Raw genomic sequence first — 27,849 nt, 5'->3', positions numbered from 1 at the left:
TACCCATTTTTGGTACACAATTTATGTACACAGTGATGTGTCATCATATAAGTAGGTGATTTTAAAACATATGTCATCATATGATAAAGAAATATTCAATCACATGATAACACCTCATCTGTTTACACAAATTGTGTACCAAAAATGGGTACACATAATTTTATTGATTTGGTATTATCAAAGATAAAAAATGGAAACTTGAGATTGCAGCATACCTTAGGTGGGACATAGTCCTTTGGCCTATTACTAATCCAAATTAAAGCTACAATTCTTACTTATCATTTGTTCGTGTAATATCGTCGATGTAGATATTAGCTAGCGCTTATTTTATTTGTTTTTCTTCTCATTTATGTTCACTATTGTTTACCATATCTGTTGGAATTAGGGAAGAACAATCAGAATCTTCAAAGATGCTGGAGAGAAATTTGGAAGAGAAGCTAAATAAATTGTCAAAATTGACTTCACCCTCAAATTGTTGCATCTACAGAGCGCCAAAGCGTCTGCGCCAAGAAAATGAAAAAGCTTATACACCTCAAATAGTCTCCATCGGCCCTCTTCACCATGGGGAACCACCGAAATTCATGGAAGAAGAAAAACAAAGATACCTGAAAGAATTTCTTGAGCGAATTCATGATTTAAGCGTCAAAGACCTCTGTCATTTGATAAGGAGGAATGAAGACAAATTACGTAGCTGTTATGCTGAAACAATCGAATGTGATAGCGATGCATTTGTGGAAATAATTCTGGTGGACGCCGTTTTCATCGTTGAACTCTTACTGAGATATAGTTTCAAAGATTTGCGAAAGACAGAAGACCATATATTTGAGCGGCCATATTTGATTCAAGATATATGGTACGACATGTGGTTGCTTGAGAATCAAATTCCATTTTTCATTCTTGAGGAAATTTTGAACCTACAGAAAGTGAGTGACGCTATCTCAGCCAAACTTCAGAAGCAGCCACGGTTCATCGAGCTTACATACGAATATTTCAAGAGTTTAGAGGCAGTAAATGGCAAATTAGAGAAATTCAAGGATGCAACAAATGGGGTAAAAGTTAAACATTTCACTGATTTTTTAAGAATTTGCCATCTACCATCCGCAGAGCAGAGGGAAAAGCAAAAGCAAGAAAAAGAGAAGAGGAAAAGAAAAGTTGTGACTGCACCGAGTGTGATGCAACTCCATAATGCTGGAGTCGAGTTCAAATTGAGCAAAAGCAACGACTCATTCCAGATAAATTTTGAGAAGGGGACTTTGGAAATCCCACCACTGAAACTACAGCTTGAAACTGAATCGTTGTTTCGAAATTTGATTGCTTTCGAGCAACGTCATTACCCTGATAATTACATAAACGATTATGTTTTTATCATTCATCATCTTGCCAACACTCCCAGAGATATTGAGTTGCTTGTTGAGAAACAGATTATTGAAAACTGGCTACCAGATAAAGAAGGAGCATCAACTCTTTTGAATAACCTCGCAAGAGGGACAACTTTGGATACTGATCATTTTTATTTTTCTTATCTTTGTGAAGAAATGGAAAATTACCGTGCAAAACGCTTGAACAAGTGGAGGGCAATATTGAAACAGAATTATTTTAACACTCCATGGTCTACCCTTTCCGTTGTTGCTGCTGTTTTTCTGATTCTACTTACGGTAGTTCAAGCAGTGTTTTCTGTTCTCCAAGTGACGAATAAGTAAAATGACTGCTCTTAGACTTATTATAGTCCCTCTGTTTTCAAAATACTTATACCTTTTGAGTTGGCCTTATCTAAAGCCTTTCAGTTTGTGCTTTTGTGGGGTTTTCCTTGTATTGCTTGGTGTTCAAGTCATGAATAATTATCGCGAATTCATTTACATTTATGATAGGATTTTTAATTTAAATAACCACAGTTATGAGGTTTTTAGGTAATTAATAAAAAACCTTGGCCCTATAGTAATTAATTTCTTTAGTTAAATATTATTCTTTGGCTAAAATGACCAGATCCTACATAGATTTGTGTGACAAATTTGACTATTTTAATCAAATTTTTGAAAATAAGTCAAAATGATGTTACTGCAATTTATAAGATATAAACAAAGCCAAAGAGCTTATTCCCATTTAAAATATATTGTTTTTTCAAGTTTTCACTTTTTATTTTTAAAAGTCTCAAACATCTACTCATAGATAGTTAAAGTTAACAAAACTCTAACTCTTTAAAATTTTATCTCTTTTCACCCCCCTAAACCCTAAAAAACAATAATCTCCCCCCTTAGGCCAAGTTTTGAGAAGTAGCAATTTCTTCTCTAGGGTTTTTTTTTATCCAATGACATCTCTGACGCTTCCCCGACAACATCTTCTTTCAGTTTCTCTAGTGATGGCTCCCTCACCATCTTTCCTTCTCACCAACAGTCTTGAACCCACTAAAAAGATGATATTGTCTTCCCTGACAAAGACAAGATTTCTCGTCTTTATCTTCTTCGAAAAAAATGATATATCTCATCTTCGTTGGGGAAGACAAATAGCTTTAACTTTCTAATGAAGTTGGGAGTGTTTTTTGGCATCAATTGATGTCGTCCAAGCTTCAAAATGAGAGAAGCTTGGCCATCGGAGTGAGAGGAGGCGTTGAGAGATCTTTGTCATCGGTGATGGTATTGGGAGATCTTTTTCGCCAGCAATGACATTGATTTGACACCAAAGATCTAGAAACAAAACCCTAGAGGAGGAATATCATTTTTTAAAATTTGCTCTGAAAGAAAATTTTTAGTTTTTAATGTTTAGGGAGAGAAAATGATATTAAATTTTAGTTTATTTTTAATATTACAGATAAAATGATAATTTTATCTCTAAAACTATTAATTTTAACCATCCATGAGTAAGTATTTAAGATTTTCAAAGATAAAATATAAAAATTTGAGAAAACAATATATTTTAGATGAGCATAAGTCCTTCGGCCTATAAACAAATCAAAAGGATGTGTTTTGTCTGGTCTCGGTGCGGAGTTTTAGGCAAGCTAGCCAACAATGGTTAACGATTGATTTTCTCACCGTGAATTTATCAGCTGATATCCTTACAAATCATAATCACATCTAACAAAGTGAATTCACGCAAAAAAATATAAATTTTTCGTGTATATTTAATATTAAGAAAGGTTCATTCGACGATAAAATATTAATTTATCTGTTTTTCAAGTGATAATTTCATATTAATGCTATATTACTAATATAAATATTATAATGCAAATTCAAGATATTATTCATTTAAAAATAAAAATTTCAAATGAAACGTGGAAGATTTTCTAACTATCTTAATGGAGAAGTTAGTACTTATAGATTATAATAGTAAAATGATGTCAATGATATATAATCATAATTTTAGATATGAATTTAATTTTTGAAAATATTATTGGTGTGAATGGAAATTTTTTTTGAAAATTTAAAAAAGTTTGAGAGTATTTTTAAAATTTAATATACCTCTTGATAATTTTAAAAATAGCAATTACACCTCTAAAATATTTAACATAACACAAGATTCAATATATTTTTGGTTCATTGTATTTTTAATGGCTATTGGTGTAACGTTGAAAGCAACATAAATTGATGTAATCTCAGCATTATATTAGCGATTATTTGAAAGAGAAGTTATAAAATTTCCACGTTTATTATATATATATTTTTTATTTTTATTTTACATGTTTATTTCATATAATAAATAACTAAAATTTAATTATTATTATTTATCAAATAGGAAATTTTTTTAAATGAATGATTTTTAATAAGCTTAACTATGATCCAAACCAAACTACCCTATATCCTTTTCAATTTGAAACTTTAAATGGTTTAATTTGTTTTAAAAAAAATTTTAAACTGTTTTTTCTCGGTTTGGTTTGAAAAAATTATTAAATTGCACTAAATTGATTCATGAACATCCTTACTATCAGTAATTGAATAAGAATTATATAATTAATTATTAACAAAGCCATTAATTTTAATCTAATTTCAATATTACCAATCAATGTTGAGTTGATTTTGTTTTATTATTAATTTTTAAACTCCACTCTAACAAAGATTGACAGTTACAAAGAAGATAAAAATAACTGGAAGGAATAAAGAGATAAAGTTGAGTTTACAAAAAAATTAATTTACAATTAATCAAGACTTGCTCCTTAAAATAGATTATTTAACTTAATCTCATTGTCACCATTAAAACTTAACAACGTACAAATGTACCGTATTAATTTTCCCCAAAATCATCAGAAAAACGTGTTCACTAAAAAAATAAGCCCAAATTTAAAAAAATAGCTTAATCCCAACTAAAACCTCATCTTCATCGATTGAGAAAATTCTAATTTATTAATTGATTAAAATTTATTTATAGGGGAGAGACTACTTCCCACGCGACAATAGTTGAAAAAGGACAAGAATTCACCTTTTTCGGGGATAATATACTTTGCGAAGCAGTAGATTATGTCTTGTTGCATTTATTTAATAAATAAAAAAGGTTCCTTCTCTATTTATACCAAAAACTTGGCGAAGGTATCATTGAGTTAGAGAGAGAAGTAGGTTATACAATAATAACTATTAGTGGCATAAAAACAAATACTCATTTTGTTCTCATTCTCAACCCTCTTCCCTTCTTCCCGGAGATCATATTTTTCCAAGAAAAGAGATGCAAAAACAAAGCCAAAAGAGAGATATGGAAGTGGCAAAATCAAGATTCCGAAGAATCTGTGTTTTCTGTGGCAGCAGTTCTGGAAACAAAACTAGCTACCAAGAAGCCGCAGTTGCCTTGGGCAAAGAACTGGTAATAACTCAAAAACTCTTAATTTGTTCTGTTTTCGTAAATTGTTTTACATGAAATTAATGTTTTCATTTGTTAAAGCTTTGATTTTGAATCCCATTTACTTAGTTTTTGTCATGCATTTCCCTGGAAAGCTCATTCAGTATGAATCTTGCTCATGATTGAGCAAGAATTTTCTGTTCATGACATGAAATGATTTGATTAAGTGCATTGAATGTTGTTGTTCTCATGTGGCTTTGTTTGGTTTGTGGTTGTGTTTATTAAAATGAAAGAATTAAAGGTTATGAACGTGGGGTTATGATTGTTAATGGAGAAAATAGTAGCTAGAAGAGAAGATTTAGGGTTTATGTTTGGCATGAATGAATGAAGCTAGCTGTAACCTGGCTGTCAGTTGAGCAGCCTTTTTGCATGATCTTAAGTTTGTAATTTTATTTTAAAACAAAGAAAACAAAAACAAAAAATATGAAACATTTTTCTCTCTCTCTCTTCTCTCTCTTGCTATTCTCTAGAGAAGAAGTAAATGTGCTATCTAGTTATCATGACTCTTTTGAGAGTGTTCTTTGTATTGTTCACTTCCATAAGCATCCATTACCAAACCTCCGTGGTTTTTATTTATGGTTTCAATGTAAAAATGTTAAATAAATGGGTTATTATAATCGGGATTTGTAAAAGGTGTGTTGGTTTTCAATGAAGGTGGAGAGAAACATTGATTTGGTATATGGAGGAGGGAGCGTGGGTTTGATGGGTCTCGTTTCTCAAGCTGTTCATGATGGCGGGCGCCATGTTCTAGGGTTTGTTTCTCAACATTATTACTCTTATTATTTTCTTTTTTTTTTTATTTGAAGTTTTCCATGCAAGTTTTTTCTATTTTCTATGAAGTGGGTTCTCAGAAATAACGCTTCTTCAGGAAAATGAAAATAAAAATTTGGTTATGTGAACCTTTACTATAACATGGATTTAATAGTTAAAAAAAGATTGAATCTTCACAATTGGTGGAGAGTTTTTGATAGATAGTAAAGTTTTTTGTCCTTGAATTTGTCAGTCCACTCTGGGATTTTTCTGTTATAAAGAGAAGACATTGAAAAAGCTAGTTTGATATAAAGTTTTCGAAATTTTTAGGAGCGCCTCCTTTTTCCTTTCAATCCAAAAAAGAAACTTTATAAAGTGACATTTTGCCCGTTAAGGCCTAAATCATTGAGTTCTTTTGGTTTGATATATATTGTCCCAGTTGATTCAATAGCCTAGAAGCCTTTGACCAAATAATGGTGCTAATTTTTCGTCTTCTTCATGTTGTGTTGTTCTGCAGAATTATTCCCAGATCTCTAATGCCTAGAGAGGTAATTTATATTAAGAATTCTTTAAAGCTAATTAATCTATTATGTTTTATATTTTTGTGCGTGTAATTTTCTGTATGAAGTAATACGTTCCTGCTGAATTAATCTATTCTTTAAAGCCTTCAGTCATGGGACCTTGTATCTTTATTGTGCTTGATTGTACGAAAGAAATGTAAATTAAACCATTATTAATATGTTCCATATTTAATCCATTCGGATTCTTAAAACAATAACTCGACCATGTCAGTAGTTAGTTATTTGTGAGCATGTGCTTATTTAATTAATCAATGTTCTGAAAAATGTGTAAAATGGTTTAGAAATTTTACCCCCAAAGCATTGTTCTACGTTACGATAATTATAAAAGTCTCTTCTTATCGATGACAAATTTCACGGTTTTCCATTATTATAGATAACTGGGGAGACAGTTGGAGAAGTTAGAGCTGTCTCTGACATGCATCAGAGAAAAGCCGAGATGGCCCGACAAGCCGATGCATTCATCGCCCTACCCGGTATTAGCACCCCCTTGGTTTGACAGTTTCCTTTGTCACATGATGATGCTGTATACTATCGACATAATTATTTATATACTTAAAAATATATATACATAATTTTACTAATTTTTTATTTACAGGCGGGTATGGCACCCTCGAAGAATTGCTGGAAGTCATAACATGGGCACAGCTGGGAATCCACGATAAACCTGTATGCAACACCGCCTTCTTTCTTTATGTTCAATTTGCCTTGGTTTATGAGTACACTAATAATCAAAGAAAGCTTTACTTGACCAGTTTCAGATAATAAATCTTATTGATTGTGATGTATAAATAGAAATATTAGATTCCATGCATGTGCAATATCAAACGGATTCACATGGAAAGATAGTCGAAGATTTGATAATCCAAAAATGATCACGTTAAATGATTTGGAAGACTTGATTAACAGAATCTCCGTTTGTGTTGGAGAATTATTGCAGGTTGGTCTTTTGAATGTTGATGGCTTCTACAATTCCCTATTGTCTTTCGTGGATAAAGCCGTCGATGAAGGCTTCATCTCACCGACCGCACGTCGCATTCTCGTATCTGCCCCAACTGCAAAACAATTATTTAGACAGCTCGAGGTAAATATATACACCTAACTAAACTATAATTGTTTAACAACTATAATTCAAATCAAACTTTAGACATTTATTAAATCTTGTTTGTCTTTGTCATGTATTAGGAGTATGTTCCTGAATATGATGAAATAACTTCAAAGTTGGTGTGGGAGGAAAGGCTTGCTTATGTTCCTGATCAATCCAGTGTTGCCACGTCATATGTCATTTGATTGACACATCGAAATGATATCTTTTTTTGCGTATTTATTATACAGGTATATACGGTCTTTATACCGTAGATGGTTAGCACAGTAACTTCTTGTTCCTTTTTAAATTGAGGCAGCATACAGTCTCAAACACAATACAAAAGTGTTAAAAAGATTTTAAGAGAATGAATTATTATTAGTGCTCCCTTTTGTTGATGATACTTTCAATGCTTCTCAATTGTACATATAATTACATACATTGAGGGGGTTAGATTATAGTATTGGGATAGTGTATAGTAGAGTTATAATATCGAGTAGTAGATTTAATTCTCGCATGGCGTGGGTTATTTTAGGTAATTAGATAGATATTAAAGGATCAGATTATAATATTTGTAGAGTTAAAATATTGAATTATTAGATTTAATCATTGCATTAAGTGGGAGACATAATAATAGAAAATTCCCCTTATAAGATTAAATAATGAATTTGTAGAATGTTAATTCTTCTAGTATATTCTTACTGTTTGAAAATTTCTCAATTACATAATTATAAAATTTAATTATTTTACCCGATTTCAATTCAAACACAACAGATTATAAAACATTGTAATTCGTATATTAAGGATATAAACAAATCTCTTTACGTTATTTTGTTACTGAAAATTGATATAGAAAGAATTGATTGTTGATCCTTAAGCAAAATCCTCCTTCCCAATCTACAGAATGCTTTTACAGATTGGGCTGCCAAAATGTTATGCATAAATTCATGGGAGAAGGGGACCCTGCCTTTATTTTTTCTTCTTCAATAGCAATTCTTTTTCTTCTTTTTCATCTTCGACAACTCATCTTATTTTTATGCAACTTTATTCTTCTTTTTCGACGATACTGTTTAGTATTTGAACAAACCAAACAAGATATCTAGTTACATATTCTAGAATCATGCTAAATTTGAACTAGTCTTTATTTAGATTTGATTCATCATAAATCTATTTTGAGCAATGTTATGTGTACCTATTTTTTATACACAATTCATGTACACAGTGATGTGTCATCATATAATTAGATGATTTTAAAATATGTGTCATCAGATGATAAAGAAACATCCAATCATATGATAACACCTCATCTGTGTACATAAATTGTATACCAAAAATAGGTACACATAGTTTTATTGATCTACTTTATATTTGTTAGAATTATAATCATAGAATCTAACCCTAATCAAAGTATATATATTTATCTCATACACTTTAAGGATGATGAGAAAAGATATATTTTACATCTTAGAAGGGCAATAATTAGAAATAACATTGTTTATGGTACAAAAGTTCGATAAAATGGGAAATACCCTAATTTTAGAGCAGTTTGAACCATTGATACTTTGGCGGATCAAGTATCCTAATTTCAATTATAAGCATTCAATCATTTAGGTAATTTAATTAATGATTTTATAAATTGCGTGCTTAGTAATAATAGTTGAGTTTTGGTCTCCTTTAATAAGCCGCATTTCGCAATTTAATATTAGGCCAAAACACTTAGTTTGCCTAAGGTTTAGTCAATTTTCAAACTTTTACTCATAAAATTTTAAAAATTGAAATACACATTTGTCATCTAATTTTTATTAAAATTTTATATTAATTATAAAGATAAAATCATTATTTTATTATTAATATTAAAATAAATAAAATTATGTCTTATTTTTCTTTCTTAGTTTAAAAAATTAAGAATTTTTCCTCACCCAAAACTTTGGAAAGTTACACTTTCACCCTGTTAGGGTTTATTTTCTTACTTTTACTTCTTCAGCGACCAGGTTGCGGCCAAGATCGTCTTCATCCTATTATTCTCCTTTTGCTGATGACAAACAAAGAAGCCCCAACACGACGAATTAAAGATGAAAAGTTTTCATTGAATCAACTCCAAACGATGAGAATTGGCTTCGACTTTTGTTGAATCACACAACATAAGCTTCATCTAGAGCCAATTCGATGAAAAATATTGATAGATCTGCAAAAGTTGGTTGGGGTTCTTCGTCTTCGATTCGTCATCAATCGAGGCTTCTTCGTTGTCATTGGGCTTTGTCAACAACGGCAAAAGGAGAAAGATGAGATGAAGATGGTCTTGGCTAGAGTCCAATTGTTGGAGACCAATCATCGAAGAAGGGAAAGAAAGTAAACTCTAGTATGGAAAAAATGTAACTTTTTCAAACTTTTGGGTGAGAAAAAATTGATAGTTTTTTAAATTAAAGGAGAAATGAGATATAATTTTATTCATTTTAATATTAATGATAAAATAATAGTTTTACCCTTATAAATAATAGAGAATTTTAACAGAAGGTTAATGGCAAATAGGTATTTAAGTTTTTAAAACTATGTTAGTGGGAGTTAGAAGTGGGGAAAACCTTGGGTAGGAATAAGTCTTTTGGCCTTTAAAATTATATGGAAATTAATGTAGTTTTAACATGTTAAGAAGTGGGAAAGAAATAATGTTGCAATAAAGCCAACAAAATTTATAAACGAAGTAGTATTATTAGTCAATTTATAGGTTATGGATTGATCAACAATTATATTGTATCAATCCATGCGCGACTCATGATAGGATATTGATCATCAATTTATAATTTTTTATTTGATTAGTTAGATCTTATATCATACTCTGAAGCTCTTTTCAGGTTAATTAATAATTTGGTCAATCAATCTATGCTCGCATTTTGTCACAAGATAATCAAACTGTAAGATTGCATCCCACAAATTAGCTAGGACCTAGATTTCTTATGTTTTATTTATGACCACAGAAAAATATATATCAGATCAAATTCACATAATTTAATATTGAATCTAATTATAGATAAAATTGTTCATTTGATGTTTTAAAAAGAAAATTTTGTGTTAAAGAGGCTTTTCCCCTGACTCTCACCAAGTTTTTCCAGATTGAAATCTATAAACGTAGTAGATTTTCGTGGCATTCGCTAGTGACATATAAGATAAATGTAACCATCTTTAAGAAAATTTTACGTAGTCAAAGTACGAAAGAGATTATGGGTTTATAAATACATCTAATATCACTTGAAAATGCTAATCCAAATTGATGGGTTATGGTAGATATTTTCATTTCATAACCTCCTTGATCTAACATTTCAATTTACCCAAATCCATTTACTTCCCAAAACCATTCATTATATACAATATAACAAGCTATTTACAACAATGCTCAAAATAACATAGCTCATCCATGCAAATACAAACATACAAGTCATGAGTGGGCATTAACAAGAGAGATTGTGTATTCATTCTAAAAGATAAACAAGGGATAAGTTGCATTATAATCCAATGCATTTATTCTCAGAGATTGCTCCGCAAAACTCAGAATTGGTAAAATGATATTACATTAAAACAAAACTCGGCTACACTTCCCTAATCAACATAGATATGCATCTGGGAGATTGATGCCAACCCCTCTATATTGCAGCAAAGTATTCCTTGCTGAGTTTTGGGTCTGGCTTCATTGACTTCTCACCAGGCTTCCACCCAGCTGGGCACACTTCGTCGGGATTTTCTTGCACATACTGCAAGGCCTGAAGAGAGCAACAAAGTATTAGCACAAAGAAACAATAATTTTTTGAGCATGCTTAAAAAGTCAAGAATATATCAGGAATTTTACCTGGAGTGTTCTCATTGTCTCATCAACACTTCGGCCAATGGCAAGATTGTTGATGGTGGAGTGCTGGATGATCCCTTCCTTGTCAATAACGAACAGTCCTCGCAATGCAATCCCCTGTATTCAAATTAAAATTATGCAAGCGTTTATACTATCCACGTCATTATAAATACCAAGGGAAACTGCTACAACGAGAAAATGTTAAATTAAACATTTTGTACAAAGAATTTGAAACACAAACACACACCCTGTCTATGATAAGTTTGACATGAAAACCTTTCCCATATTGCTGAGAAATTGCTTTACAAGTGACAGATCCTAGCACTGGTGGGCTCTTAGTAAATCCAAAAAAGTGAACCATACATCCTTTCCATAAATAACCAACTTTTTTATAACCATTTTGTACTCTAGCTCTTGAGAACATGATTTTGAAAAGAGAGCCCTCCAAAACATCAACCTTGCCGTGCAAGCTCATTACATCCAATGACTCTCTGGCAAATATGGTTTTTGAAAATTAATTTTAACTTGGAACACGTTGATCAGTGTTTGCTAACAATCTTGAATTAGATTCTTCAGACCATAACTTTCCTTGAATACATTGACTCCCTTGTCAGAAGAAGATTTATAAACAAACATAGAAAAAAATTCAAAAGTGATCCACAAGACAGCCAGACATAGGCAAAATCCATCATTTGGATAGACACTAACTACATTTTAGGGAAATGTCTCACTGAAGATTCGGGTCATCACGTACCTGATCAGGGATGAGAACTCCAAAAGACTTTGAAATTGACTTGGTGATATCAGAAATCAATGGATATTTCAAATCACCAAGACCACCAGACTTTCTGTCAGTTTGGACCCATGCCAGATGTGAGAACTGTAAAATATCAGGGGTTGATCATGATTTAAAAGTAATTCATATTTCAGAACCAATGGTTATCATGCAAGAGATAAACACTTCAAGTAAACATTTCAATTTCAAATTCAAATTCCGAAATAATAACTCCCAAAATATGAAAGCTGTTAATAATCTGGACTAATATAAAAATTAAGCTTGTAACTTGCAGTCACCAATTACTTGCTCTGATGAAAAAAAAAATTACAGTTAGATTTGATTTTTGGTGATGTAAGGTAAACCAGATTTCTTTTCAAGCATGTTAAATATAATTTCTCTCTTTTGCTATTTCTAGCATTCTCCCTTGGCACTTTAAGCTACTCTGCATCACTAAGTACAAGCTCAACTATGAACAAACACTACCATACACACACAAAACATGTAGTTATGCTTACGGAAACATACTAGCATCATCAATCACTCGATAGACCTTATGTTGTAGTCTTTTTTTTAAACCTTAAGAAACAACATTATTGCACAAAAACAGTCGAATGCTAAATGACTTTTCGTCATACTATATACGTCTCTATACATCTGCAAGCAATAACTAGTCCACTTCAATTGATAATAACAAAATAAGTTATCACAATTACCCATACTGGAAAAAAATAAAAAGCATTAAAGCTCATATCTCCATTTTGTGTCAGAGAAACAAAGCAATACCATTTCCAAGCTAAGGCAATGATTTAGCAATGGCCAGACATCACCAGCAAATGTTATTATCTTATAATAGGCAAACAAATGAAAAAACTCACAACATAAGGGAGAGATATAAATAGAACTGATAGGAATTTTCAGAGGTAACTCATGATAAATGATACAGCTAGAGAAAACTACATGCACACTGAACTTTCAATCTAGTACCATATAATTGCAGGCTAGCAGCATGAAGTCTTTGGAATCTTCTGCAAGTAACTTACCACACTGTCAGTTGAGACTCCTAATATCTCTGTGTTTAGCTTCTCGAACTCTGCATAACGGTCACTGAAGGCAGTGATCTCTGCAAGGAATAAATAGATGAAGATAAGAACATTTTAACTTCCACCGTCATCTAAACTCCAGCTTTAATCAGTTCAAACTTTTAAACTAACCTGTAGGACAAACAAATGTGAAGTCCAATGGGTAGAAAAATAGAATTACATATTTCTTCCCAATGTATTCTGAAAGTTTGACCTGAAGTGATGGTGCATCAGTTGGAAAGGACAATCATACACAGTAAGTGATATGTGTTAACCACATAAATCCAATTCACCACAGGATATCAATTTTCGCATAGAAGTCCAAAACAATTAAGAACAACAGTTAGCTATCACAATATTCTTCTAACCTATTTACCGAAAAATAAAAAATCTTCTAACCTTGATGAACTCCTGATCAAAAACAGCCTCTGCTTCAAAATCAGGTGCCTTATTTCCAACCAATGGCACATCCACCTGCAGATGGAAATAAGAAGCAACATAATCAAATCAATGCCATACCAGTAACTTTACAATCTTATCCTGAATTAGACATCTCCTCCCCCTGGAAGATCACAATTACATTGAACATTCATCTTCACACACATTACCCATATTAACTATTTAGATTACATATATGCACTGGATACAGCATTTCTTGAAACCGTGTGATATTAGAAATGCAATAAATTTACCCATTTCAAGCATTATAGAAGCATACAAGAGGGTATTAAACGATTAAAACTAAATGCCTAATTCATATGGACTTCAACCAACCTAAACTACATAAACAAAAATTTACAATTTAGAGACTTACAACTCTAAAAACTGAAACTTTACACTGTCGATCCAATTCATTCAACAGACCAAAGAGTCAAAAACAAAAATGAAATCACATTAACCAAAGAAACAAAAAAAAAAAAAACAGAAAGAAACAGAAACCCGCTTTCTTAGACAATGGAGGACGGAAACAAAAGTTTACAATTTAAAGATTCCACGACTCTAAAAATTGAAACTTTGCACCAAGAATTTAAAAAAAAAAAAAACAAAAGTGAAATAATACTAACCAAAGGGAAAAAAAAAAAACCCGGAAAGAAAGAGACTTACGTTTGCTCTGACAACGAAGGACTTTCTGGAATGGGACCCACGGGAGAAAGAGACGGATTTTGAAACCCGGGATGAGCGGAGGGGATTACGGAGGCCGGAAAAGGAGCGAGGGATGGTTAGGGTTTGTGAAGAAGAAGGGGGGAGGCATGGTCTGGGGGGGTTTGAGGACATGAAAGAGGCGGTAGTGGTGGTGGCAGCAGAGCAAGCCATTGAAGCAGAGAGTGAGATGGGAGATGAGTGAGCGTTGGATGAGCAAGAGGATAAGTAAAAGGGGTTTAGGCTCCGTGGTTCATGGATGAATGGTTGTTGGATTTCAAGGTTTTATCGGGGTTACCGGCTCCACACATTGAGCGTCACCGGAAATCTAGGTTATATCTTCGAGGACAAATGAAGCCCACTTAATTAATTCTCAAATAAAATGCCCATAGCCCATAAGAGCTGGGCTTGCCTTCATCTCTTTCCCAAAAGCACAAACAACAGTTTAGCTAGAAAATTCTTCAACTCTGAGACTTTCAAATAGCACAGCTCTTATCCTTTTCTCCTCTCTTTCCTTATATTCCCTCCTAACCAAGCAAACCAAAAAAAATTTCTCCACCATTAATCATGAAGTAGCCTAGATGCAATGCAGGAAACGCTTTCTTCTCCATTTTCCCACCCTAAACACCTTTTCCCCTCCCCCCACCATGATTTTCGCTCCCTTTCCCGCCCCGGAAACCTCCATTTTCCCTCATTTTCTTCCAAAACAATCACCCCTCTTCCACTCATACCCCCCAAAATCTCGCAAATTCCATCTATAGCCGCACCTCCTTCTACAACCCACGACTCCCACTCTGATTTCCAAGAAAAAATGCTCTACCTTGACTCCATTGGCCTCGATTTTTTCCAACTAATAAACAGTCATTCTCCCATCATCACAACCTCTCTACCCGACATCAAATCAACCGTTGATTTACTCACCTCTATCAACCTCACAAATTCCGAGTTCCGCCGAATCATCTCCATCTGCCCCCAAATTTTAACTACCAAGGCCTCCGATATTCTCCCAATTTTCACGTTTCTCCTCCGCGAAGCTAAAGTTAACGGCTCTGACTTAAGAAGAGTCATCAACCGACGGCCCAGATTGCTCGTCTGCAGCGTCAAATCCCGCCTGCGTCCCACCCTATACTTCCTCCAAAGCATTGGAATCGCCGAGGTAAACAAACACACTTACTTGCTTTCCTGTAGCGTCGAAGAGAAATTCCTTCCTCGTTTCGATTACTTCCAAAATATTGGCTTCTCACGGCGCGAAACGACGGCTATGTTCCGCCGTTTCCCGCAGCTGTTTAATTACAGTGTTAAGGAAAATTACGAGCCGAAATTGAATTACTTTGTGGTGGAAATGGGGAGGGATTTGAAAGAATTGAAAGATTTTCCACAGTATTTTTCATTTAGTTTGGAAAATAGGATAAAGCCGAGGCACCAAGCTTGTGTGGAGAAAGGGGTTTGTTTTCCGCTGAATGTATTATTAAGAAGGAGTGAGGAACAGTTTCGCCACAGATTGGAGGTGTGTTGTAAGGCTTCTTTGCCATTAAAAACTTCGCCTTTGTCCTCCGTAAAATGTGATATCGATTCAATATAAAGCATATTTATTGTTCTTATATTTTGTGTTATGGAGCTGTTCTGTTTAGAGATTTTTTATTAATTCTACGATGAAATTTTTTTCTTTATTAAAGATTGGTCTTTGTTGCAATAGACCATCCTGTCTGCTGAGGTTACTCTTTTGCTTTGAATTCGGGACATCTACCACCTCCGACTGATTTTTCAGGCTAGTATTTTGTGGACTCTTGGGTTGCACTCAGTGGCTCTTATGGGGGAGATTGCCTTAGTTTTGTTAGCTGGCCGTAGATGTTGGAGAGCCATTTCTACAATTTAGGTAACTCAAGAAGCATATCTATGGAGATCTCTGAACGAACTCCTGTTTTGCTTACATACACTTTCGAAGCAAAAGATTATGTGGAGTCATTCAGACAGCATGGTCTATCGCACAACTGGAAGCCGAATAAGTGACATTTAACAGTAGAAACCAACAACCAATGAAATTAGAAAAATCATTGAAAAGCTTTGCGTGGAGTGTCAGAATGTCCTCCTCTTTCCAGTCTTAGTTCACACTGTTAAAGAGCCTCGGCTGATTCTGAATCTGATGAAACCTTCCATGCAATCTTCTCTTTACAAATCTGTTTGGCAGTAGACGGACAGTCAATTCTGCAATATTAATCTAGAAAACCTCTTGCACTTCCATACTCACAATGAGATATTTTTATGGCAGCAGATTAGAGGTGACGTGGTAATGATATCTGGTCGAGATATTGGTGCATTATTCTTTTTTACTAATTTCAACTTACAAAATAAAAAAAAGGATAATATAACCCTTTTTACTAATAGGCTATTCTATTATCAAGATATTATTTATTTATATTATAATTTTATATAGACAGATCTAACATCTCTCAAATAGATTTAATCTCTCTTGTGTTTCGTTGATATAAGATTTACATAAGAGTATCATATACACCTCTTGTACGGGATAAAACATCTTTGCACATCTTTCGCTGATATGGAAATTATCTAAGGTTCTCACATACATCTCTTTTATGAGACTCAGTGTCTTAGCACATCTCTCAAACAAACCCATCATTTCTATTGTGTTTTGTCGATGTGAGATTTGTTTAACGATATCGTATACACCCCCTTTATAAGACTTAACCTCTTTATTGAGGTTTGCCCCATCAGAGCCTCTTTGATATCATTTATAACATATCTACTCTAATAGTCCAACCCATTATCAAAATATTGTTTATTTTGAACACACAGTTTATCATGATTTTGTTTCTAGGGTTTATAACTTAAAACGCGTCTTAACAATTTGAGGAACTTATAAATTATATAATTAGTCAAATCTTTTTATCTCTAACTAATGTGAGATGTACAAACAGAGTATAGACAAACTCAACATATCTTTGATGTTTTGTCGATGTAGAATTTATCTAAGAGTATCACAGATATTAATTAAACCAACCAATTTAAAGGGGTTTATATGATTTTAATCAGTATTCTAGGTATTATAAAAATATAATTATTAAATTACACTTGAATGAGTTCAAGCTTGTATATAAGAGTTTTTGCAATATGCATGATAATAAAACTATATGTACCGATTTTGAGTATATAAATTATACACATTTATATGTATAACTATATAAGTAGGTTATTTTGAAATAAGAATAAAATAATACTCAATCATATAATAATACATATAAATATGTGTACTTAAATAAATATACATAGTATTACTTTAAACATAATCATATTAACCCAAAAATATTACAAAGATTGAGAAATTCTTTTTAAAAAAAAAAAAAATCATCATCATTCAAACTAAAATTTATTTTAAATAAGTTAGAAGCTTAGTATTAAGTGTAAATAATTATATTATACTATAGTTTGATTGTGACTTTTAAATATTTATTGTAGTCTGCGTTTTATGGTCTATGGTTGAATATTGTGTTTTTTAAGGAAAATTACTTCAATGTTGACCTAGTTTTGATCTATGAAGGATTATGGTGTGATTTTTAGTGGATAAAATAGTATTGCACAAGGAAATTGCAGAAAACCCGTTGGTAGACTTGATTTGCCCGGTTAAGTGTGATCATGCCTATTAGGCAAATCCTTCTACGAATGGGTTTTCAAATAACAATGTTATGTATATATATTTTTTATACATAAATATATATATATAAAGATTTATTATCATATAATTAAATGTCATTTTATCATTAATATAAAATCACCCAATCACATAATAATATATTCATATGTGTATATATTTGTATATAAATAAATGTATATATAATTTTATTGTTTCACAAAAATGGGTTAAAGATATTTTGTGGTAGGTGTTTCTTCATGGGTCTAATGAAATTATGGTAGACGAAATGATGCCAAGAGGGAGGACGATATATTTTATAGGCAAAATAGGAGGTTAATTAATATTGTGCTAGGTGCTAACACAAGCTGAATGGGACACCAACCAAATTTAATCTAAACTAGAACTCCTCACTTGCACTCACTTTGAGTACCTCTCGCATTAAGACAAATTGCGCTAAAACTTTCATTAAATCAAGACTCTTCCCAACTCTAAAACTTTTCAAAACAAGTTATGTTGAAATTTTTTGTATGTTGATTAGCCAATGTCAATTGTATTTTTACGATCACATCATGATGACTTTTAGTGATAACTTGAGCTTTAAAATAGCAAGAAGCTAGAAACCATTCTAAACCAACAATTTTTTTCAAGCTTCCTTTTCTATCTAGAAAGCTATATTATTAAATGTAATCGAATACTTTTCATTATATTTGTACATTATTTAATGTAATTGCAAAACAGATGTAGAAAATATTAGCTGCCCCTAATGTTGTGATGCTCATATTAAGATGGTTTCTCTCCAAAGAGAGTGCACATCCAGAGAGAGATGTCACTTCTAAAATTAATTAATAAGCATGTGTATTAACTTAATCAAATAGAATACATCTTTAAATCTTGTGAAAGCATTTTATAAAACATTTCTGAAATTTATAATTGACTACGGCAATCGAACTAGGCTAAAGCAGAAATAGTTAGAGTTGGTGTTGTAGAGTTAATCTTTTAACGGTATAAGTTCATAATTAAGTCATAAATACAATTGCTTGTCACATTCCTTATCTATAAGTAATTGCATGTGTATGTTAAGATAAATGTTCTTAAGATGGTACAACCGTGATGAAGAGATGGATACATATCAACTAATTGTGAGAACCCTATGTTCACATGATGTGGTCATTCTGGAACCATCTATAGTTGTGATATTATTTTGACCAATAGTACAAATAATATGGTTATGATTATCATAGTATTGAAAGATTTTACTAAAAAGTGATGATAGATCTCAGATTTCAAAATTGTTCGAAGATCATTTGGTACAACGCATAAGTGCACGTTGTGTAGACATATACACTAAACTAACCCATCAAAAGAAATTTATATGGATAGTTACTCTAATATCTATGTATGTTTCTAACAAATAATGGTATATGTGATCTTTCTAACAAATAAAAGTATGAAGACTATGATGGATCAACAAAAGATTCATTTCTCTCAAGTACAAGAGCTGATATCTCTAATAAGTCTTCAATGACCATTTGAATTTGTGGCTATAGTAGGATTTACTTATTGTTTGGTCTAATACTATTAATCATTAATACATAACTTAGTAAATGCTTAGTACACCTTCGTCCAACTAAGGAAAGCACATAATAACATCAAGTAACAACAAATGAACATAAGTTACATGTCAACAAATTTGAAAAACCATTGTGAAAATCACTTTCTACCTTCTCCTTTTCCATAAAAGATTTAGACTCCGCATTTTTATTTTACATTAGACTTGGAAAAAGGCCTCAACTTTCCTCTTTTAAAAAAAAAAAACTCTAAATAGAACATGGTAAGCATTTACAAGAGAAGAAAAGGAAGAAGACTTTATGTGAGATATACAGTTTAGATGCTTCTCCCTCTCATTTTATAGCCAAAAAGTAAAAGAGTAAAGGATAATTCATCATATTCGTTCGATGATTATCTATGGAACCTGCCAACCATTCTAAGATACAAACAGTGCACATCCGATTGTATTCCATAAGAAAAGTAAAATGATAAGATAAATACACTACTCAAAAGAATTTGGAGTCATGATAATGTTAGTTTGCATAATCTAAAGATATGATAAGATCTCCATGTGGTAGAAGATTTTCAAAGTTCTTGAAGTCATCGTCGTACTTGAAGAATTAGGGGGCAATTGTTATACAATCAAAAAGTCCTCTCTAACGTTAGCCCACGAATATGATTATATTTAGCAATTAGTTATCAACAACTAAGTAAGAATTCTAGCTCGTGAGTTGGGTAAGAATTCTAGCTTGTAGGTTGAAAAACCAATTCTCAATAAGGACAATCTACCTTATACAAGCATCAAAGTGGAAGATAAAAACCACTCACATAACGACCTTAAACAATAACTTCTTTGTTAAATGAATGTCTTCTATTCAATAATTTGCAATCCATTATAATCGTGCTCAAGGTATAGGTGTCTCTACTAATAACTAACGATTAAACAACCTTACTTGGTACTCTACAAAGTACAAAAGTCTCTCCAAGTCATGGCCATAGTTACAATTCACCCGCACCCACCCCGCAAAAAAAAAAAAGGAATTTATCCAAGATTTTCTACAAATGATCCAACAAGAAATTAACTTCCTCCCGAAAAAAAAAAACCACAAATGAATATAGGATTCTTTCTTATTTAAATTCAAATTACAAATATAATCTAGGAAAATCCTAATTTAGTAAAGTTTGAATATATTTTCCTTTCAAAGAATCATGTATATATGTAACCGGGAGAAAAAAAGACAAAAGGCACACAAAAGATGACACAAGGCTAAAGAGGCATATACAAACATACAAGCTACATATCAAAATATCATTACATTGTTATTATCTTGTACTAAACTCACATTAGTAACAAAATCGTAGATATAAACATTATAATCATCAAGTCAAATCACGTTAAAAACTTTGTGCCTCATATATTTTTTCACTTATTTTTATTTTTATTTTTTGAAAAATCATAACAATCTATCTAAGTTTTCTTAGATTGTAATTGTCACTATTATAATTTATCTTACATAAGTTTCAAAATTACGTATACTAGTTAAGTTAAGTTTATGGGAGAAAATCAAGCCAATAAATTAAAGGAGCCTTTTAAATATAACAAATGTCTAATAATAAAATAACAAATAATACGTTATGGCGGTTGAAAAAGACTCTCCTACTTTCCTAAAGAAAATGATAAATAATGTGAAGTCTTTAATAACTAAAACTAGGGCCCCTCAAAATTGACCAATATCATTCGTTAGATTATTCATCCTAGTGGACATTCTTCCAATTTCCATTATTTGCTTCTATCTCAATTCTCTACGTGGCTCCCTCTCATTGGCTTTCATGTATTAAAACTCAAAAGCTGTAAAAAAAAAAATTTTATAAAAATGTACCGCATACGAGGATAATAACGTGCATATTTGGTCGATGGGATTTTACATGATTGTGATAGCATTAAGAAAAATTTTATTAAAAATCAAAGAAATTTAATAATAAATTCATTTTAATTCCAATTAAAAAATATTTCAGTCCGGTATTTTGTTTTTGTTTGAAAAATCTAAAACTAAAATTTTAAAAACTTTTGGGTAGAGCCACAGGAGAAGTGATAGGGCTAAAGTGAACGATTAATTTGTTATCCTTTTTTTTTTAATTTTTAACAAAAATTTTAAATAAAATTTGAGGAAAAAAATGTAATTCTAAAGATATCATACAAGAAGTTCATTAATATTGTTTAAATATAATAAAATTAGATTATTTTTAATAAATTTTTGGATTAAAAACTATCCCAGATTTTTTCATTCCTTTTTGTTGAAATTTTCTTTGACGAGTCTCACAAATGAAATAATAATAATAATAATATTATTATGTATGAAAAGTAAAGAAATTAAAATTAAATTTTTGATTTATCTAATTTATTAATAGTAAGATGGAACATTGAATATATAATTGATACAGTAAAATAACTTAGACGAGATTTCTCAATTTTAAAATAAGAAAAAAAAAGACTCTCATATTGACCAGCCTCCCTCACACATCATACAATGAAAATTTTCAATATCATTCACTTATAATCTTGAGTCTCAAACACTTACGCAACCCATGAATCTTCCTGAACCAGAGCCGCTGTCGATGCTCCAACCACCACAGCTCCGTCGCAGAAACCCCCTTTCGACCATCCAAACAAAACTCACTCTCCCACAAAATGGCTTTGTTTCACCCTCATCCATCGAGCTGGCCTCCCTCAAACCTTCCTCTTTATCCTACACTTCCCTCAAAGACCTCATCCCTTACTCCTCATCCCTCAACTCTCCCACCGCCGCCAACTCCATTAGTAACTGCGTTTTCAAACAGGCCGACGGGGCCTACCTAGAGCCCATGTCCTACTCCCCTGGCTCCTCAGCCCCGCACTTCCCCCACCATCTCTTCACTTATCTCTCCTCCTGTTTACGCTTCATCAATTCTCATATCATCAAGCCCTTATGTCGTTCCATTCACCAATTTCTCGGTACTATATTAGTTTTTCTCAAAAGACAACAAAAATTTACATAAACAAAAAATATTTCAATCAAAGAAAGAAAGAATTTTTATAATAGTTCTAATTTCTTTTTGTGGGTTTTTTTTTCTTTGATGTTTTGTACAATTGGGTAACGATTTCAATTGTGGGGAGTATGACGGCGGAACCGGAAGAGACCTCGGGGCTGGCTGTCGTTGGATGAGGCGGGGCCGGTGGGGGAATCTAGGTAAGGCTGGTCTTCAGGAATAACGGGCTCCCTTGGGGTGCGAGTGTGGAGCTGAGCCAAACTGGGCTTCATTGCCTCGGGTTCTGTCCGGTTGATTGTTCGTGAAAATGACCATTTGTTGGGCTTGGCCGAATCCTGGGCCGATGCATCCCGATTGGATTTCTGCAGTTGTTTTCAGTTAGACTTTGTGTTGTGTGTACACCAAAACTTTTAACATAATGAATTGAAGAGTGCAAGATTTGTTTTTCTTTTGGGCACAAAATTTATTGTTTTGTTTTGTTGGAATGGGGATAGTCAAGACTTGTAAGTAATGTTAAATTGATAGGAGATTAGATTACCTGATTGGTTAACCTTGCAGATTGACCGGCCAAGAATTGAAGCATTTCAAAGAATTTTTCAGAGCCTAATTCTGTGCAATTATGCCAATAGTAAATAGCCAAGTCCCACACCCTTGCTCTCAGTTCCAGAAACTTTCGATCGATGTCCAACTCGTGCTTTGACACAACCGGCCGCAGCAAGGTTTCATACACATACCCAGTTCCCTGAATTCACCAAAACAAAACAAATTCACCTATTACATTAAATACAATCTTTGATGTTTATACAGGCTATCCAATTTATCAGTTTGATTCTGTTCATATTTACCTTTGTTTTCGGATACCACAAGTAGATAAAAAATGCTAGCTTCAACTCTCCATATATGGGCAACCTTTGATCAGAATTAAAATTAGCACAAGATTATGATAAAACTTGATGAATGTATGCTTAAGATTTTGCATACCATGTGAATAAAACGTCTGCAATTCTCTCACAAACTGTCAGCATCGCCACCAGAATCCTGCAAATTTGGTACAAAATCTTGCTAAGATAATCAAATCATTTCTTAGATATTGAGGCCACGATGAGCAGATTTCTTCATGTTCATAAATTCTATATTTGTTTATTTATTTTGGGGAAACCGGAGGGGTTGTGCATATATTAAATAACAAAAATACCCATACAAATCAATTCGTTTGACCTCAAAAAAAAAAAAATTTATTCCAACCCAACTAGCATTGACGGCTTCAAACTCTTCTTATTGAAGGAAAGACTAGTGACCAAGTCTTCTAATTCGGAGAACTTTTTAATGGTAAAAATTTCATCCAAAAACAAAAACAACAATGAAATTAAAAGATAAAGAGTTCATAATAAACTTGGTTTCTAATTCCTTACCAATATTGACACCAGAATCTAAGTTGTTCAATCTCCACCCGATTTTGCTCAATGACTTTATAACATTCAAAAGCTGGATATGCATATCCAAGAATCAATCTGAAACCCACCGAAATCAAGTAGAGAAAATTATAAACAAAAAACAAACAATATCATCACAAAATCAAAAAGAAAAAGAAAAGAAGACGAATTACATACATAAGAAGTCTGGTGATGAATTCTCCCAGCATCTTTCAGCACCCGGAAAGAAAACCCTGAAACAAATTATGAAAAAGACAGAGATCAAAATCTTGAAGAAATGAATACCATTTTGGATTAAAAGAAAATCCTTAGAAGAGATGGGGCTGTTCAACTTGAATAAACCTCGGAGAGAAGAAGAAGGATGATGGATTCTGGGAAATAGTAAACAGAAAAGAGAAATAAAACTTGAGAAAAGAGGAAAAAGTTTGAGAATGTGCGCGTATGTATTTCTCTGAATATTTAGGTGAAGTTTCAGATTAAAAAATGAAAGAGAGAAGAAAGATTAAAAAAGAGAAAAAAAAATGAAGAGGGGATCTCTTGCGCAGGACGCTTCTTTGTTATTTTACACGCAATTTTGCGGAGGGATTTCTTTTGGGATTCTCCAACCGAGTATACCGTTTCTTAACCAGGTTCCAAGGCTACTTTCGTCATTTCACACTCTCACATTTAGCGGCAAAATAATGATGCCGTAAGTTTCCTTTTTTGTTTTAAAGAAATTTATGGTAGATTTTATGTTAAACGTGAAGGTCGATTTTTATACCATTTATCTTTTATGGTAATTTTTTTTTTTTAATTAAAGGGACCTATAAATGCTCTGTTGAAGGTTAAAAGTCTCATGTCTAATAAATAAAATATAAAAATATATTATATAAATGTTGAAAGTTAGACTTTAATATAAATCAATTGATTTTATATAATATAGATTTCAATTTTTATACTTATAAATTCAATATATTTTTGATATGGTATCAAATCACGAATCAAATAATGAGTCTAACAGTCTAAAGTATTCATAAATACAAATGATAATACACCTAATTGAAAATCGACTGAGACAAACGACAAGTCTAATAATTTATGGTGGTTGTACTTGAGTGAAAGTATTAGAGACTAAAAGTCTCACATGTGATAAATAAAGAATATAAGTGTTAGAGATTGAACCTTAATATAAGTCAATTGGTTTTGTGTAATATGAATTTTAATTTTCACACTTATAAGTTCAATATATATTTCTGACATGATCTAATTTGAAAGATTATTCATATTCATGAGCACATCATCAATCAATTTTATTTTATATCTTTATGATAAATTTATCATATTTATTCTTTGAATAATGTTTTATTTGAATCAAATTATCATTTTCAAGACTAAATTAATCATACTGGATAAGATAAGCCGCGGTTACACTTTTTAACCTATTTCACAAATTTTGAGGGAGGGACACTGAAATCAAATATTTGAACTTTAATGTTCCATGGGAATCCATGAAAAGAGAGTATATTTTATTTATTTCTCTGCGCAAAGTTAGTGAAAAAAGAAAACCAATTAAATTACCATGTAATTATTTAATTTAAATGGTTTTGAAATTTATTATGAATCTCTTGAAATTTCTTATTACTTTGCGTAATTAATAAATATAATTGTATACTTTTCTTTGTTGCTTTTGGCTTCTTCAGAATCTTCAAATGGAATAAGGGTTTTCTTTGTTTCTTTTCGCTTCTTCAGAATCTTCAAATGAAATTAGGGTATATATGACAAAGTTGTATTTCGTTGTCTTTGACATTTCTTTTAACCAGAGTTCTGTTCTGGTGAAGGTGACATTTTTAATGGAAAGTGCTGTCTCTCGTCAAAATTAGGCCAGCAAGAAATCGTCATGGTCGTTGAAATTACAATGAAGGCCCGCAAGAAATTGTCATGGTTTAAGTTATGAATATCTAGAAGGCAAAAAGACTTTTTCCCACCCAAGGTATAGTGAATTCTCAATTCCCACCCATCAACTTTCAAAAACCCAAACACCCACTCATGGTTTAGAAAATTAACACCCATCCTTCAAAATTAAGTTAAGATTAAAGATAAAATCATCATTTAACAATAATATTTAACAGTTATATCATTTTACCCTCTTAATTTGAAAAACTAATAATTTTATCCAAAATTAAATTTTGAAAAGTGACATTTTCGCCCTACCTAAGGTTTCCAATTTCACCGGTGAATTTCTGACCAATGATGGTCGATTTCTCTCCCTCCCGATGTCATCTGTCGATCTGGTGTCTTATTTAAGATGAGGAGATCAGTCTCTTCTGGATCGTCGTCATCGTCTAGACAAAGTCGATTCTGTTTGGACGAAAAAGATCCGACGAAGAGTTTCAACTCCTCGTCTGGATTTCATCGAATCCAGACATCGTCGACCCAATATTGAACACTAGAGGGAGAGACGACACCACGAGGGAGAGAGATTGGCCAGAAATTCGTCAGCAAAATTGGAAACCCTAGGTAGGGGGAAATATCACTTTTCAAAACTTAATTTTGGACAAAATTGTTAGTTTTTCAAATTAAAAGGGTAAAATGATATAAATGTTAAATATTATTATTAAACAATGATTTTGCTCTTAATCTTAACTTAATTTTGGAGGGTAGGTGTTAGTTTTCCAAACTATGGGTGAGTGTTTGAGTTTTTGAAAGTTGGTGGGTGACAATGGGATTCACTATACCTTGGATGGGAATAAGTCTTTTGGCCTATCTAGAATTAGGTTGATTTTCGACTTAGTCAAACACTCAAACTCATTAATTAATACTGTATATAAATAATTAATTTTTTTTTTTTAAGTTAACAAGGAATTCCATCTACACTAAACTGTTATATTAGACTAAAATCACCAAAAATAAATCTTGGATTCAATAAATTATCTTACAACCAAATAAATGAAAATTTTAACCTTAAAATATTGTTAAAAGTGACTTAAATCTATAACACTCAAACTACTATTAAGATAAATAATTGAGTATTTTTTTAAGCTTAATTGTTATTTTGCTGGTATCTTTTGTCAACAAGATATTATTATCTTTATGCCCTAATGATATAATTACATCTGTTCTATTTCCAAATTTTAAATCTTTAGAAATGTTCAATGATCCCAGGCATGTCATGATCATAAAATTACCTAATTTTCTTGTGAATTGAGATATAAAGTTGGAAACTTGAGTTATATTCTTTAATGTCAGTCAAGTTTTCAGTTTTGGTCAAATAGTCAAAGTCATGAAACTGTGGGAGGTTGGAATTTATGAGAATTTTCAAATATCAAAAGAAAAATGCAAAGGAACATCGCTATACTTGGGTGATGATATTAATATCATTACCAATTAACTAAAGCAAGTAATTTTTCACACATTCTGTTAATCTGACACAATATAGTACGAATAATTTTAGATTAGGGTTAAGTTTATTGACTCAAAATGTTTAAAATAATATTACTTTAGTAAAATTTGTTTAAAATAAATTATAAAAATATTAAAAAATAATATCAACAATAATTGAAATATTTATAAATTGTATATAATTTTTTATCTTTATTTAAAATTTTATTTTATTATTCGATAGTGAAAATGTGATTTGGTTAGTAAAACTATTAATATATTTTAACGGTTTTAGTGTGTAATTTTTAGACAATTTATAAGTAAAACAAAATATTATATTGTATGTTTTATGAATAATAAGTTAAAGTAATTTAATAAAAAAAATTAAATGTTAAAAATAGTTGGAAGAATGAAAATAATAAGTAATTTCATATCAATTTAAATTATGTCGGATCAATTTAAATATTAAAAAATTGGTTTAAAGTTAAAAAGTTTTAATATAGTTTTAATTTAAATCGGGTTAGAGTCGAAGATCTCTTACCCAAAACCCGGTCGACTATTAACTAAAGTACTAAGATTTATAAAATGCAAATCACCGATCTTTCTATACGATGGTAGCATAAAAATATAATTGATGTGATGTGATGAATTATATGAACTACTACAACAATATAAAATGATGCGTTGTGTAATTAAATAAAACCAATGAGTGACATTGTGGATTTTCCTATAACATATTGACAAATGATTCGTTATAGTAGGTCAACCAAAAT

General features: G+C 31.9%; 5 protein-coding genes across 6 annotated transcripts; 3 read left to right on the top strand and 2 right to left on the bottom strand.

Annotated features, from left to right (window-relative positions):
* The first annotated feature begins 391 nt into the window (after positions 1 to 391).
* On the top strand, positions 392 to 1,839 carry LOC123195189 (UPF0481 protein At3g47200-like). The gene has a single exon (XM_044608840.1). It carries the CDS (start codon positions 411 to 413, stop codon positions 1,698 to 1,700), a length of 1,290 nt encoding a protein of 429 aa, XP_044464775.1. The 5' UTR covers positions 392 to 410; the 3' UTR covers positions 1,701 to 1,839.
* A 2,771-nt stretch (positions 1,840 to 4,610) lies between these two features.
* LOC123194135 (cytokinin riboside 5'-monophosphate phosphoribohydrolase LOG7-like) lies at positions 4,611 to 7,633 on the top strand. Its single transcript, XM_044607305.1, has 7 exons — positions 4,611 to 4,782; positions 5,473 to 5,570; positions 6,086 to 6,116; positions 6,523 to 6,622; positions 6,745 to 6,815; positions 7,087 to 7,230; positions 7,332 to 7,633. Exons 1-7 carry the CDS (start codon positions 4,648 to 4,650, stop codon positions 7,434 to 7,436), a joined length of 684 nt encoding a protein of 227 aa, XP_044463240.1. The 5' UTR covers positions 4,611 to 4,647; the 3' UTR covers positions 7,437 to 7,633.
* Positions 7,634 to 10,667: 3,034 nt separating this feature from the next.
* Positions 10,668 to 14,371, bottom strand: LOC123223522 (2-Cys peroxiredoxin BAS1, chloroplastic). The gene is made up of 7 exons (XM_044646703.1): positions 14,027 to 14,371; positions 13,322 to 13,396; positions 13,055 to 13,136; positions 12,884 to 12,963; positions 11,820 to 11,945; positions 11,069 to 11,182; positions 10,668 to 10,982 (listed from the first exon to the last, which is right to left on the bottom strand). Exons 1-7 carry the CDS (start codon positions 14,234 to 14,236, stop codon positions 10,866 to 10,868), a joined length of 804 nt encoding a protein of 267 aa, XP_044502638.1. The 5' UTR covers positions 14,237 to 14,371; the 3' UTR covers positions 10,668 to 10,865.
* Positions 14,372 to 14,506: 135 nt separating this feature from the next.
* Positions 14,507 to 15,663, top strand: LOC123223516 (transcription termination factor MTEF1, chloroplastic). The gene has a single exon (XM_044646690.1). It carries the CDS (start codon positions 14,649 to 14,651, stop codon positions 15,642 to 15,644), a length of 996 nt encoding a protein of 331 aa, XP_044502625.1. The 5' UTR covers positions 14,507 to 14,648; the 3' UTR covers positions 15,645 to 15,663.
* A 5,967-nt stretch (positions 15,664 to 21,630) lies between these two features.
* Positions 21,631 to 24,272, bottom strand: LOC123210563 (putative HVA22-like protein g). Of its 2 annotated transcripts, none has more exons than XM_044629014.1 (7): positions 24,052 to 24,272; positions 23,897 to 23,952; positions 23,699 to 23,797; positions 23,268 to 23,324; positions 23,132 to 23,195; positions 22,825 to 23,028; positions 21,631 to 22,648 (listed from the first exon to the last, which is right to left on the bottom strand). In XM_044629014.1, exons 2-7 carry the CDS (start codon positions 23,926 to 23,928, stop codon positions 22,400 to 22,402), a joined length of 705 nt encoding a protein of 234 aa, XP_044484949.1. In that variant the 5' UTR covers positions 23,929 to 23,952; positions 24,052 to 24,272; the 3' UTR covers positions 21,631 to 22,399. The 2 variants fall into 2 exon arrangements, with proteins under 2 accessions (XP_044484949.1, XP_044484941.1); XM_044629006.1 differs by having other exon boundaries at positions 24,062 to 24,271.
* Positions 24,273 to 27,849: the final 3,577 nt, after the last annotated feature.

Source organism: Mangifera indica, chromosome 1 (assembly GCF_011075055.1).
Source record: "Mangifera indica cultivar Alphonso chromosome 1, CATAS_Mindica_2.1, whole genome shotgun sequence".
NCBI classification, from domain to species: domain Eukaryota; kingdom Viridiplantae; phylum Streptophyta; class Magnoliopsida; order Sapindales; family Anacardiaceae; genus Mangifera; species Mangifera indica.
This window is presented reverse-complemented; position numbering and strand designations above follow the sequence as displayed.